Source organism: Chanos chanos, chromosome 5, assembly GCF_902362185.1.
Source record: "Chanos chanos chromosome 5, fChaCha1.1, whole genome shotgun sequence".
In the NCBI taxonomy this organism is placed as follows: Eukaryota; Metazoa; Chordata; class Actinopteri; order Gonorynchiformes; family Chanidae; genus Chanos; species Chanos chanos.
Genome location: NC_044499.1, coordinates 51,807,860 through 51,822,922, shown reverse-complemented (window position 1 = coordinate 51,822,922; position 15,063 = coordinate 51,807,860). Strand labels below are relative to the sequence as shown.

At 42.1% G+C, this 15,063-nt stretch overlaps 1 protein-coding gene across 1 annotated transcript in view; it reads right to left on the bottom strand.

Moving 5' to 3' along the window:
* Positions 1-15,063, bottom strand: part of ca10a (carbonic anhydrase Xa) — a gene marked incomplete at its 5' end in the record, with an annotated part of 103,903 nt that overhangs the window by 72,259 nt on the left and 16,581 nt on the right. The window contains one exon of the mRNA XM_030775765.1: positions 1,621-1,763. Coding sequence (XP_030631625.1) covers positions 1,621-1,763 — 143 coding nt within the window. The remainder of the gene's footprint in view (positions 1-1,620; positions 1,764-15,063) is intronic.

The window sequence follows — 15,063 nt, the reverse complement described above, 5'->3', positions numbered from 1 at the left end:
AGCAGCTGAGCGGGGTTTTCTCTGGTTTAGAACACAGTGAATAGCGGTAAGTGTTTTATTTGCCTCCTGTTTGACAGAAGGTGTGACAGGAGACGAGCTCTTTCACGACGGCCCTGCCAAGGCTCTTCAGAGCTCACACACTCCTCAGCACACTGCACAAAGGTCTCCTCTCAGAGAATGTCAGCAATGTGCTCTCTGAACGCTTACCTCGCCAAGCGCCTGAAAGCAACCGTTAGTTTTTTGTTTTTTTTTTCATGTCCTTGGGACAAGTAATGCAATTGTGAAAAAAGTAAAAGTTTCTATAACATTAATTTCTGATAATGTCATCAGCTTATCTCCATCTGAGATCATTATGCAGAGATGATGTGGTGTGTTTGCATTCAGCAGTTATCACTGAAATTAAACATACATTATCAGTGTACTATAAGGATACATTAAAATCGTTAAAAGATTTAAGAATAATTAGCCAATAAGTCTTAAAATTATTGACCATTTACTCTCAACTAAAATAACATATTAGAGGGGTGTGTGTGTGTGTGTGTGTGCGTGCATGCGCGCGCGCGCGTGTGTGTGTGTGTACGCGCGCGTGTGTGTTTTCACTGGATACTTCTGATAAACTGCACATGGTTTTTGCTGACTTCACTCTGTCTTTTCAGGACAGCAGTGAGACAGCCAGGCTGCACTGCTACACTGTGTTAAGCTTTTGGTGTGTAAAGGCCTAACATCAGAGGCTCTGACAGAACTGCAGCTAATTTGTGTGTGAGTTGGTGTCTGACATAATGACACATACGATATCCTATTTTTCGCATTTGAGAGTAACAGGACAGGGTTTGATAGGATTATCAGTGTTCTCTCTCTATGGCCATCTTTCCATACTGCGGATTAATAGTCCTTTCTCTTCAGTTTCGGTTCTTAGCTAGATTGACATTTGCTTTTCCTCCTCTTCCCTTCTCCCTCTCTCTCTCTCTCTCTTTCTCTCTCTCTCTCTCCCTCCATCTCTCTCTCTCCCTCCATCTCTCTCTCTCCCTCTCTCTCCATCTCTGTCTGTCTCTTGCCTTCTCTCACTCTCTTTCATTTGCACGTCCCTAAACCAGCTTTCCTTTGACCTCCTGTTGACCTGGTGTGCCAGACCTGAGAGAGAGGCTGAGAGATGCAGAATGAACTTCCACCTCAGCGATGCATTTATCAGCCCGCAGCAGCAGCAGCAGCAGTAGCGATATCACAAGAGGGAGAAAATCCGTGTCTGTACTTAATCCATCTGATTTACAGACATGCATTTAAAACCAATAATCCCACATGTACTCATCATCTATAAGAAGGCATATCATTCTAACAGTTTATTAGATAATGAAAATGTTGTTTGAAACGGAATACAATATAATGATCTATTTTTATTTATTTATTTTGTTTCCTTCTGAAGCTTTCGTGACACTTTCTCTCTGTGTACGTTTTTTTTGTGTTTTACTTGGATATGAGATATGAGAGGCTGAATTCATTTCAGACGGAATCATGTGGACAGATATTATTGGGGTTTTTTTTCTTTGTTTTGTTTTGGGGTTTTTTCCCTACCACACACGACACCGTGAGGCGGTGTGTGGGAACACAAACAGAGGAACTTACCTTCCGGCCGCCGGTGTTCAGTCTCAGGGGGGTCAGAAAAGGATCAAAAATCATGTGACTGGTTTCTATATTGACTGGAGACTGTCTCTTCCCCACAGAACACAAGTTCCAGGCCGAGTTGACCAGACCCCAGAAGGATGGCACTGCAAAAGGGAAACATACAGGCATGTGTCAGACGCTGAACACATACAGGCATCTGTCAGACACTGAACACATACGCTGAACACATACAGGCATCTGTTAGAAACTGAACACGTATGGGCATCTGTCAGACACTGAGCACATACAGGCACCTGTCAGACACTGAACAAACACCCAGAAATCAGAATGCTGAGCTTAGTTTGAAACAAACAAACAGACAAACAAAAACAAAATGCTTCAGTCATGGTGTTTTGGGAAAATCTGTAAAACAGAAATAAACACTATTCCCTTCACTTTGTCAGAAACTTGGCTGCAGAAAATATGTTTGCTCTGTTCCAAATGAAAAAAACAAACAAACTTCCATCTCATTATCTGATGTTAAAAAAAACCCTTTTCCTTTCCATATCTGTTTATTAAGAAAGTATAAACTCTTATTAATCATTCGCTGGAGTCATGTGGATGAGAAGATTTTTTTTTTTTTGGGAACTGGCTCATGAAAGATTTTACAATCTCACATTCAAATGAATACCTTAACAGATCACCGCAGGGGTAAGTAAGTGATATCCATCACAGAGTTGATAAACACCATGATGATTTCTTAAAAATAAATAATCTATCTATCTATCTATCTATCTATCTATCTATCTATCTATCTATCTATCTATCTATCTATCTATCTATCTATCTATCAAAACTCTCGTTAAAAAGTCCCAAGGGAGGCACTGCACAGCCAGTAATGGTCTCCAAGGTTACATTTAGCACAAATGTGAATTTCTCTCCTGGGAGTTTGATTTGATCACAGGGCTGAAGATTAATTACTTAATTCAGTGCTGTTTAGTCCACCATGATGCTATCAGCAATTTCCCTCTCGTGGGGGGGTGGGGGTGGGGGGGGCACTCCGAATAACTCTGAGCTGATGATTCATAAATCAGAGGACTGCCCCCACATCTGCATGAGCGTGCAGCAGTCACACCGTCCTCTACATATCCAGGACAGATTTAACTCAGGCAACATTTCCCAGTGAAGTCACCACCTGCTCATCTCTGGCAGCTGAACTTTCTCAAAATGAGAGAGTCGCTTCACTAAGCTACATTTCTGCAATTACCCAACATATACTTGCATATCGAAAGCTGTTCAGCTCCCCTTCGGCTGAGGTGGTTTTAATGTTCTGAAGTGGGAACAAACTTGATGAGGACAAGGCTCGGAGAATGGAAACCCTCAGGTGGCTAACTTGATTTTTATTAATAAAAGACCAATCGGACACCAGCATCTGCCATCAGCGTGGCTCCTTGCATTCCAGATCACCAACCAGATGGCACTACTCTCTCACCGCATCCAAAAACAATTACCGGACTGGCCCAGACTCCTGTAAGGTAGCAAAATGAATAGAAATGCATTAGAAAGTTGCTGAGTCATCACTTCCTTAAGGAACTATTGAATCAGACAGTAATGTCCTACTCTAAGAGTCCAGCCAGGCAAATGGAAAAAAAAAACAAAAAAACCCTGAGTGCCTCTGTATCATTCAGGACAAAAGACATGAAATGCACAGCTGAAGTGGATGCTGCAGCGTGACTGAACCGATGCACTGTAAACGGGCTTGGTGTCATAACTGTACACATTCTGATAAGATGATGAGAGCTGCACCGACACCTTAATCGAAATCAAGGTCATTATTCACCCACCCAAACGACCGCTGCCAATAATCTATCGGCCACTCGCTGAGCGTGGTTCTTCACGTTAGCTCTGCGGGCCGGTTTTAAAATACACCACATCACGGCCTTTCCCATAAACAGCACACGGCCTCTGTCTTTCCTTTAATCTCTCTCATTCCTTCTTTCGTTTAGGGGACGTCCACGCTCCTGACTGCTGTCTTTGTGAAGAGGTTGTCCTGTTTAATGAACCGTAAAACCAGTCCTATAAAAATGGAAGCGGCCTCTTAATGCCGATTCTTCCTGTCCTTTGGGTTCAAGAGACATTTATGTGAACTCAAAGCATTACAGCATTTTACGCAATTAACATGCAAGCGGGAAGTGGACGGGCATAACGGTATGCCGTGATCAGAGTATGTCTCTGACGCATATCACTACGTTCCTCTCATACGCTCATTAAAGTCATTTGGGCCATTTGACTGAAATAGACACAATGACAGCAGCTTTACAGAGACAGCAGTCATTACAGGAGCTCTGCCCGACAGCACAACCAGATACTGCTCCCTTTGTGAGGGACTTATTTAAATATAAGCTGATAAAGACATTGGCTTGTCCCAGTGTTTTTGTTGTTGTTTTGTTGTTTTGTTTGTTTTGTTTTCTTTTTTTTTGTTTTGTTTTGGTTTAATGAACGTGCATTTTTGATGGCACATAGAGGTGCACAGCTGTGTATCTCTCACCAAAACCTGCAGGATTTTTCTTGTTGTGCTCTGAAAGCTGGCAAGCACCTCATAGATTAACTTTAATGAGATCAAGGTGTTTGTGTATCCTTTCTGATGCCTCCCACATTGGATGCTATTTTGCATATGAAATTAAACCAAATGAATCTCAAAATAGAATAAAAAAATCTCTGCTGATGATCGTTAACAAATTTAAATACTCATTAGCAATAAGGAAAGCAAGGTAGCCAAGTTCTGTTAATCTTATGACTGCAAACCGCCGCCTGTGCATGGAGTAGTTTCTGTCTCAGTCATAAATCAGAATAAAGGTAACAAAACAAAACAAAACAAACAAACAAAAAAACGGAAGCAGAGCTGGGGAAACTAGCGTTCTCCCAGGTTACCAGGGGACCAGTTCCCCAACTCATAAACCATGGAGGTAGCAGTCCATTAAAGTGCAGAGGAAAGTAACTAAACATGCAACTGCTAATTATTTCTCCTCTCTTTGTGATAGAGAGAGATGAAGCCGCGACCTCCCTGAAGGGCGTACTGGTGCTCAGGGTTGAGCCAAAGGCTGTGTCTAGGTTTGAGAGCATACACTCTCTCCAATTAAATTTCCCATTAATGACTTCCTCTCCTTTGTCTCAGCACAGAATCGCTAAAAAAAAAAAAAAAGAAAAAAAAAAAAGAACCCTGAACCCCACATCCAAAAAAAATAAAATAAAAAAAAAAAAGACGCCAACAGCCTCTGCCAAGGAACCCATTTAGCAAGCAGGAGGAAGGCGAGGGGTAAGACACGGTCATCTGTTCCTCCAAATTTTGGACTATGAGCACACCAGCAAGAACAGAGGAAAAGAAGAACCGAATAAACTAAGTTATATACATATACATATACATATACATATACATTATACATATACACCAGCAAGAACAGAAGACAAAAAGAACCGAATATACTAAGTTCAAGCGCTAGCAATACATATACATATACATATACATATACATATACATATACGTATGAGTGTGTGTGTGTGTGTGTGTGTTTGTATTGCTGTGTTTGTATATATATATATATATATATATACACTCACGCGCGCGCACACACACATATATCATGCTGGATTTCTTGGTTGAGCTTTAAAGAAGTTTGCCATCTGTTTTCATATGCTGGGGCAGAATTTCTTTTCCGCCCTACCTTTCTTTTTTTTTTTTTTTTTTTTTTGTACAGCAAAGAAAAAGATCAGAGCGGAAAATCAAGCAGCTTGCCGATAAACGCTTACAACAGCAAGTATGGGAAATAACATCTTAATCTAAATAAATGAGCTGAAGCTACATTAAAATGTATGGCCTGGTAAACTCACAAATTGAAACATTGCAGTTTCACTTCAAGCCACAAACAGCAGGGTGGGACAGAATGCTTAAAGAGGAGACTTATTAGACAGGTAAAGGATAAATGTCCTGCACACTAGAGATATTAATAGCCCTACACAGGACTTACAATTTCATAGCTGAAATTCCCAACTCTACCTGCACACTTGAGTGTTAAACATCCTAATTAGGGCAGTTGGAAGGTTCTAGAAATACAGTAGTGGACCTGCAGTTTCTTTCTCTCTTTTTTTCTTTTTTTTAACAGACTGGGAGCTATGGGGATGGGATACGTATGAAGTGGAGTGTCGTCATTTAGCCAGTTAACTTGAGCCAAAAGTAAAAAATGTCCAACGTGAAATGAACTGGGAAACATTCCTAATGGACAGTCTTCTCCTTTGAATCGGTTTGTCTTGAGAAATGAAGAATAATGCTTTCCGGAGGACCCTGCAATCCCTAAACAGAAATACCAGGACTAAAATCATGCACTCAGCCACTACAGACAGAACACTGATAGTGTCACCTACAATATGAAACTGTGTTTGTTCCCTCACAACGGCAGCGAAGTGACTGATTATTGATCTGGCTTAATGATTCAGAATGATACGAATCTTTCATTAGCGGCGAATGAAGGATTAGACTTAAAGTTGAGCTTGCATGCACGTTTGTCAAGAAGACAGACCTTGGTGGTTTGGCCTTCACACTCCTTAATTACCGCAGTTCATCAACAAAGCCCTTTATCAGGTGTAGCATTAGCGTTAACCGTCGCAGCAGCTCCCCATCAATGATTAGTTGGCAAATGGGTAAATCAATCCAAGGCCGTTATTAGAAAGGTAAACACTTGGGCAGGTAACAGGAGCTCTGTCGAAGGTGTTCGGGAGATGGAGAGGGAAAGGAAAGGAGGAGGGCTTCTCAAATGGCCACTAACAGATGGACTTGTTAAGGCTTGCTGTCCAATGCCGGTGTAATCCCAGCCCCGCGGGTTGATGGGGCTCGTTAGCATGGTCCATTCAGAGCGCAGTAAGCGTGTCAATCAAACTAACTCCCTCTGTCACTTCTTAATGGCCACAGGAAATCTGCCCTGGCATCGACATGCTATTCAAAGCAGAATATCAACAAGAACAAGGGTTGGGTAAATCCACTGAACCTCTGGGTTGGGCACAAACACCTGAACAAAGGAGCTACGTAATGCCAGTCCAGGTCTCACCCAGATGGCCACCGCAAGCTACTCAGTGGACGTCAACTACCCGCGGTGCCCGCTACCACGAAAGCATCGGCCCTAATTGCTGTTAACAGGGCTTTTCTCTCAGTTTGTCAATCGCTGTCCGGTTGTTTTGAAGACATTTCTCTGTGGGGTGTCCTGGGCTGATACACTCAGCAGGAAACTGACAGGAGTGAGTTTGCCCTCCAGGCACACTGGGCTGATAATCACTGTAAACATAACACGATTGTAATTACGTGGAATAAAGCAGGAAAAAAATGTCGGATATATTTACACGCTCTTCTAAGATGTCTTGACACACTCTTACAGATGTAAACTCTTTTTTCTTTATTATTATTTCTGTTCATTTTTATGTGGAGTTATAGTAAACACTTTGATGTAACACGCTGAGTACATGTAGCATCAACTTCCTGGAGAGCCAAGTATAAAATCAATGAAAATCTTCCAAATTTATTTAAACGAAAACTCACATAATAATTGAATAAATCATGCAGTGGATACAACGGGTATTACAGAGGCATCTCCCATCTCATTTGCATGTAAACACTATTAAATCCAATAAATTGCCATCAACGCTTAGGCGGGCATCTTCATGAGCACGATTGTCGTCAGCAGAGTTTTTCTTGTAGGCTCCGTCTTGTCATCCACTAAAGCCTGTCAGCCCTATCAGAAGGGGATTTGGCCTAAACCTCCCAATGCATCGGCAAATAATCTCCTTTTCACAAGTCATCAAACCACTACCATGGTCACGCTGGTGGCAAAGGAAGTGTGGGGTGTCAGTCAAGCACAAAAGCTGGCGTGATTAAACGTGATTAAATGCTAAAGCAAGTGTGACATGCCCAATGGCCCGAGTGGACATCGCCTTCCTCAGATATGAGGAACTGCCGGAATACCCACTGTGCATCTTATGCCATTATTGATTTCTCTTTTTATCCTGGGTGTCCCTTAGTCTTTTATCATGAGGAACACATAAAGAGAGAGAGAGAGGAAGAGTGAGAGAGGGAGGGAGAGAGAGAGAGGGAGGGGGAGAGACAGAGAGAGCGACAGACAGAGAGACAGAGAAAGAGATTAGGGATTCTGAACTGCTTAATGCCTACTAAGGTCAAAGGTCTCAAAGAGTTTTACATGATGTAACTCTGCTTAGCAGAACAAGATGGCTTACACACTTAATTCACATAGGAAAATTTCTCTGTTCTCTATTACAGAGAGAGAGATTGGAAATGACAGGGAGAGAGATGGATCACAAGCAAATATGAGCACTGCTACAGGATAAAAGCACAGGAGAAGTTTCTGCATCACACGGTTCCTGAGATATCCTCACATGGTAATGAGATAGCATTGTCATATGGGCTAACTCAGCTAGCCTTGCGCTGGTTTTCTGGAGCAGGTTGTCACCTGCTCTGCTGGCTGACTCACAGAAAAAGCTTTCCCTCTGGAAGCACAAAGTCAAAAAACTGTCATCAATGCACAGCTGTGCAGCTCACAATGTACTTTCTGCTTGGTGATCCAACAAGGCATGCCTCCCATGTCTGAAACATACTCGCTATGGCCGTCATTGAGGAGGTCGGCTGTGGGTGTTTATATTTTTTAGATTTATTTATTTTTATTTTTTAATCTGAAATATTCACTGAAATGTGGAAAAAGATAGAATTAGGCAGAGAGAGAGAGAGAGAGACAGACAGAGCACCATGTGACTACACTGACTCTGATGTATTGTCTCTTCTTTGAAGCACAGCTGAAGCATAAGAACAAAGAGAAATCACTGGCCACTCCATAAAAGAGGAAAAAATAATAATAAAAAAAAAGACATTCGTTCTCCATGCAGTCTATCTTGGCTGACTGGTAAATGTGCTTTTTTTTGAAGGCAATTTTACCACAGTGTTCCTCATTTAACATTATCATATATATTGCTCCCAGTCTCCTTTACATGAAATTATCCTGTGGGAAAAGCTGTGTGATATTAACTGACAGTTCTGTTCCCTTATTTAAATACACCCAGCCTCAAGTGCAGAAGAAGCACTCATGCTTTGAAAAGCACATATGTTATTTTAAGAGTGGTGATGAGGGTTGCGTACAGTAAACAAACAAAACAAATGACTGTAATATTATGACGTTCATCCTAACCGAAGGACTCGGGATGACAGCGCGCAGTAACGCTGGGAGCATCCTGCTCTTCAACATGTTGGCAGGAAAACAGGGAGGGCAGGGGGGCAGGGTGGGGGACCTAATCAGGTATAAAGTACAAGGGCAAATCTGGGCTGGCTGCCCGGCTCAGGCAGAGTGACAGATGTGCAGATTTGACATCTAAGTGCAATTCTGACGGCACTGGGCATTAGCGACACAAGTTGCAGTAACTGCCACCATAGAGCCAAGCCTTTGATACTCCAGCTCTGAAAAGATATGCTAAAATATAAATATACTCTGCTACAAATACACATACTTCTATAAAAAATAGAATAGGATGAACTATTTTAATCGGCGATTCACCTTCCTTTTCGAAGGTTTAGTGGTTCTAAGCCCAGCAGAAAATCAAAGATGTGATTCTCCAGGTGTAATTTAGTTCATGTTTAAGCTTAGCCCACAATGAAAGAGATGATGTTATACACAATAAACATCATGATGGTACTTTTTATAACGATCTCCTTCATCCTCCTCTTAAGTATGGACTCATAAGCACCAGAGTATAAAAATACAGAAAAGTACATTATTTCTTGTCAAAACATCCAAATATTGATCCACGGTTGCAATATGCTGAGGAGCTGAGATCTTGACATGTGCTGTCAGTTTGCTGGTTGCTCCTTTTAAAAATTCATTTCTAGTCTGGCTGATGGACAGTAGTCAATGCAAAGAGGGAAGCGTGACTCACTGCCCAAGGTTGCTGACTCCTGGGAGTTGTCCATTTGTGCATATGGGCAGGACTGGGCTTTTTTGGAGTCTCTGTGTGTTTGTGTATGCTTCTGAAAGCCACGGGCTGGCCTCAGGCAGCTTCTGTCAGGGGCGATGTGTAAGGAATACAACGCAAAGGGAAAGAAAGGCACTCTCGTTCACAAAAAGGCCAAAGCCCATTTACATGTGCGCTGAACCCGATAAAAATGTTAGCGCACCACATGTCACAGGCGGGGACAAAGCACTGCTGCTTTATCAACATAGACCTTCTACCACCCCCTGATGTTCCTTCACATGAGTAAGGAACAACGTAGCCATAGTAATTATTATTTGAAAAGAAAAAGTACTCCAAATGTTTTCCATTTATGTATGCAGATAATACGGCTGGATAAAAGTTGATGGTGTTGTACATAATTCTGTGTGATAAAGTAAATACTATTCCGTGTGCAATTTTTAATCATCACTTCACACAATCAAGTGGACTTAAAGCCAGTACAGAGACTCCTCCTTTCTGAGTGAGACAGTTTGTACCAGCAGCCAGGCTTGTCATGTTTCAAAGACACGTGAGCCTCAAACCGTGGTTCAGAAAGCTCATCTGTATGTTTTCCCATGGAAACATCTGCTGTGTGAGCGTGTGTGTGTGTGTGTGTGTGTGTGTGTGAGAAAGAGAGAGAGAGAGAGAGAGAGCACATTGGGTGTTAATGCCTTGATTAGTACACTGATTACGTGACACTGCCCATGAGGCCTTTAAGCTATGTGGTTCTTCAGTGGATCTGATTGAGACCCAAGTAGCAGCCACAGCGCTACTCATCAAAAAACAGTACCACAACAGGACAAATTAAACCACCAAAACGCCAAGGCTCTGTGTTGCACTGTGTTGCAGTGGCTTGGAGCCTAAGAATAGTTTCCCTGTGGGACAATAAAGTATACCTTAACCTTAACCTTAAAACAACAAAAAAACGAACAAAAAAAAAAAACAAAAACATGTAGGTCAGATTTTACATGCTCCCAATGTAATAAATACATATGGAAGTGGAAAGTTATTTTGGGATAAATATTTTTGTCACTTTACATGTAGTGACAAGTTAGTAATTAAACATTTATTAAGTATGTAAGTGTGATAGTATTTACTTAGCAGTTAGTGGACCTCTGGGCTCAATGTTGATGTACACAGTTATTAAAAACAAACCTAATATAGGGAGGAACAAACAAAGAAATAAACACCCTTAGAGAGAGAGAGAGAGAGAGAGAGAGAGAGAGAGAGAGAGAGAACAGACCCTACCTCTGCCTTCATTCCCTTGGAACAGCACAGTTAAAACGGCAAATTAAGATGCATGAGAACATGAATGAGAAAATACATCAACAGATAAATGGGAAAATGAAATGCCTTCATAAGTCATCTGCAATACATCATTTGCTCTTAAATTCTGAAACTCCATTATCCACCGCTACTTAATCAAATCATTTAAACAGCCCCCCCCCCCCTCGCCTTGTTTTCTTTCTCTCCTGTTAATTGCACTGAGAGGAATGACACCATGGCAAACAAACAGGGCGTGACTGAGGACGACCTGATGAAAGTGCTGGGTGCTATGAATTCATACCATCTAGACAGACGGCTGGACAAATACAGTGGTGACTCAAACCCGTGAGTATCCTGGTTAATGCATCGCTCATCCAAAGGCTCATTATAGGCACATACTTTCTCTTCTTTCCTTAAAAGAGCTTTGAAGGACTCTGTTTTCATAATGATTAACATATTCCTGATAACACAACTACTGAAAAACAAAAAAATACTGAATGAATGCAGAGGAGCTGGGAGCCTCTGATAACTAAATTCTGAGAGTGTGAACTTTTTTCACGGCGTATATCATCTGTGTGAAATATCTAGACCCAACAGCCTTACAGCACAGCTTTCTTCAAGATCCTACACAAAGGTTTTAGGCAAACAGTCATCGTTCTGCAGGACAGCAGACTGAATGTTTTGCAGAGAGACAAGCTAAACCCTTTTGAAGCTGGGTCCATTAGTGACTGGAGTACACGGGTCTTCTGGTAGTTTGTTTTCTGCACGGCGTTGAACGCACTCATACCAATGAGAGGAGCTTCCTCAGAAGAGGCAAATGTCCTCAGAGAGCAGCACTAAGGGAAAGCGTTACCCGGAGCTTTCATCTGCTCTGAGCACCGTGGGTTAAAAACACCATAATTACTGCTTCAGCCAACTCACAGGCTATGTGCCTAAGGCCCCTGTCCCCCTGGGGTTGGCCACAGAATATGAATCATTTCAGCTCTGATCCAAATGGGGACCAGAACGGATATGACTGATGCACGTGTTACATACAACGGATTTGACAGTCATTTTACCCACCGTTATTATCGGTTGTAAAATGGAAAAATGGAAATACTTTAGAAAGCATATATATATATATATATATATATATTGCATTGTTTTGTTTTGTTTGTACATAAGCATAATCAAAAACGCCCTTTTGACCTGTTACAGTAATTCCATAAAAAAGCCTTCAGTGTGTGCCCACTGGTGTTTCTCGTTCTCGTTCTCTTCTCTCTCTCTCTCTCTCTCTCTCTCTCTCTCTCTCTCTCTTACACACACACACACACACACACACACACACACACACACACACACACACAAGCACACCAAAGAGGTAGACAACATTTTGAAGGACAGTGTCACATGTTCAACATGTCAGTCACAGAGAGATCTGGAATTTGTCATTAAGAGAAGACAAGCCCTCTCCCCTCTGTGTGAAAGCATGCCAAAGTCCTGTCAATGCAGTCATCTGAGATGGAAAAAACAAACGTTTGTGACTTCACAGAATAAAAAATACAAACTAACACGTTTATGTAACCTTTCACACACCTCTGACTGGCTCTAGTTGAATCTAATCGAAGTCTTTGGTTGTGCAAAGATAAGGAACAGAGAAAGAGACTTTGAAGGTGATTATAAAACACTGCTCGACACGAGAGCCAGCATCTCCGCAGGTTGACGTGTCCACGAGAACAGAGCATGTGAGCAGAGTGTGCCCATTCTGTAGAATGAATAATTGAAGAGAGAACGGCAACAGAAATAGTCTCTTCAATTAGAGACGGGAGAAATGTCTACTGGCAGCATTGTCCACGGCCCTACTGCTCTGTAACTCAGGTGTAAGGACCATCAACAGCACCTGTGTGTGTGTGTGTGTGTGTGTGTGTGACCAGGACAGCCCTCCCTCTCTCTCTGACAGACATGTAGATATGCATATATACACAGACAGACAGACAGACACACACACACACACACACACGTACACACAGACACAGTTTGTCTATAAATACTGTGAGGGACCCCTGGGCAATCATAGGCATCTGTTTGAGCGTGTACATGCTTTTAATTACCAACACTGACACACTCCTTAATACCAGCATGTACATGCTTTTAATTACCAACACTGACACACTCCTTAAAACCAGGCATCAACACTGCTGTGTGTGAGGGCAAAATCACTGTTTACATACAGATGTACCAGAAATAGGCCTCCGTTAGAGATCTATCCGGTTTGTTCTTAAACTGGAAACATGTGAAGTTTCTCATGAGTGCGCTTGTGTTCCTGAAGCCTGTTTGTATTTGATACTAGTCGGTGTGGTGTGTGGCCAGGAAGCTATGAGTCTCTCTATGAGAGAAGAGAGGCGTGGCCTCCAGAATCAGGTAAAACCAGATCAGCTGATGTGACTTAGATGCTTCCCAGGAGCTGCTTTGACACTGAGAAGGTACAAGTATAAAGGGTGTGTCTAGCTCTGTGCTTTCATGACGTCACACAGCCGGACTCTGGCCATGTAAAAATACTGGGGGGGGGGGGGGGGGGGGGCATCGATGGTAGTGAAAGAAAAGAAAAAGTAGAGGCCTGGGTCACGTTCAGAAAGAGGGGCTACACCACCAGTGTTAAAGCGCCAAGGCTCTGGACAATACTTGGACAAGTTATCCCACAACCGGTAAAGAGTGTGCTCATAGTTCCCAACACTGTTACTGAGTCCTGCATTTGGATTAAGAGGTTCTGCTGTACTAAGTGTCTGTTTCCAGCCAAATCTGACATGTGGTAACCAAACCGATATTTACACGACCCAAAATAAGGACAAAAATACAGGGGGAGCAAAATAACTAAAACAAAACAAAACCAAAAAAAAAATGTTTTCTTGAGTGGATTATGATTCTTTCATCTGTCAGGAGCTTTAGAGTGACATTGTTGAACTCAGCAGATGTTATCTCATAGACAATCTAATTTATCACCAGCCCGCCTTCTACAATTGAATGTCAAGAACTCTACTGACAGAACTCTGTATGTGTGTGCATGTGTGTATATGCGTGTGTGTGTGTGTGTATATGCGTGTGTGTGTGTGTGTGTGTGTATGCGTGTGTGTGTGTGTGTGTGTGTGTGTGTGTGTGTGTGTGTGTGTGGAGATACTCCACTGGAGAGCTGGTGGCCAATGAGGAAGGTAAAAACCAAAGGGGGTGATATTTTCATTGATCATCCTGTTCACTGAGATACACAGATGCTGGCCTTCCAGACCACACATTACCATCAAAACATAGTTCTGCCCCCTTAAAATCCACATACGGTGGCAATGAAATATGTTTGTAATTCATGAAAAACTGGTAAACAGTCGAAACATAGCAGACCATAACAACAAACAACCAAACACTGTCATACATAATCTGGCACAAAATATTTTAACATTAAAAACTCAAAGGGGAAGGGGGGGGGGCGGGGGGGGGGGGGGGGTCATACGTGAGTGCTGAATATATCTCCTTACTTTAACATGGAGTCTGTATAGAGATCCCATATAAGAGAGATTCTGTAGGTATATTGTAAATATCGATAAATATCATATATCCACCTACATGGTAGGAAAAAAAAAAACTTTAACGCTAAACACTTACAGTACTGCGAGATCAGTGTTCTGTTTGTTTTACCACAGACTATATTCTGCATACCAATCCCAGAATAATCTCATAATGAAATTATAGCCCTTAGCAAACGTCCGTATTCCCACTGTCTATTAATACATGGTATGTTTGTCTGCTGAGGCAGGAGAGCGCAGTATGATAAGAAAAACACAGATTTCGCCTGTTTGCCTTTGCTGGGCCCTGCTCTAGTGTCAGGGCCGGTGCAGAGCAGGTCAGAGTGTGTTGGGTATGTCATAATCTGACACTGATATGCCACGGAAAGACCACAGTTTATTTGTGCCTACCAGTGACGGCTGGTGGTCTTTGAAATAGGGGAAGCACAGTTCAGGCCTACGTCATAAAATCAGACAATTATTACAATTGTTGTTATTTATATATGAATTAAAGGACTTTGCCAAAATCAGGTTGACAACATTAGCAACATCTGCCATTTTGCACCTGTTGGCTAGCTAGCTAGCTGGCTAGATTTTCACTCTATGACCTAGCTTAAAACAACCTTTACTAAAG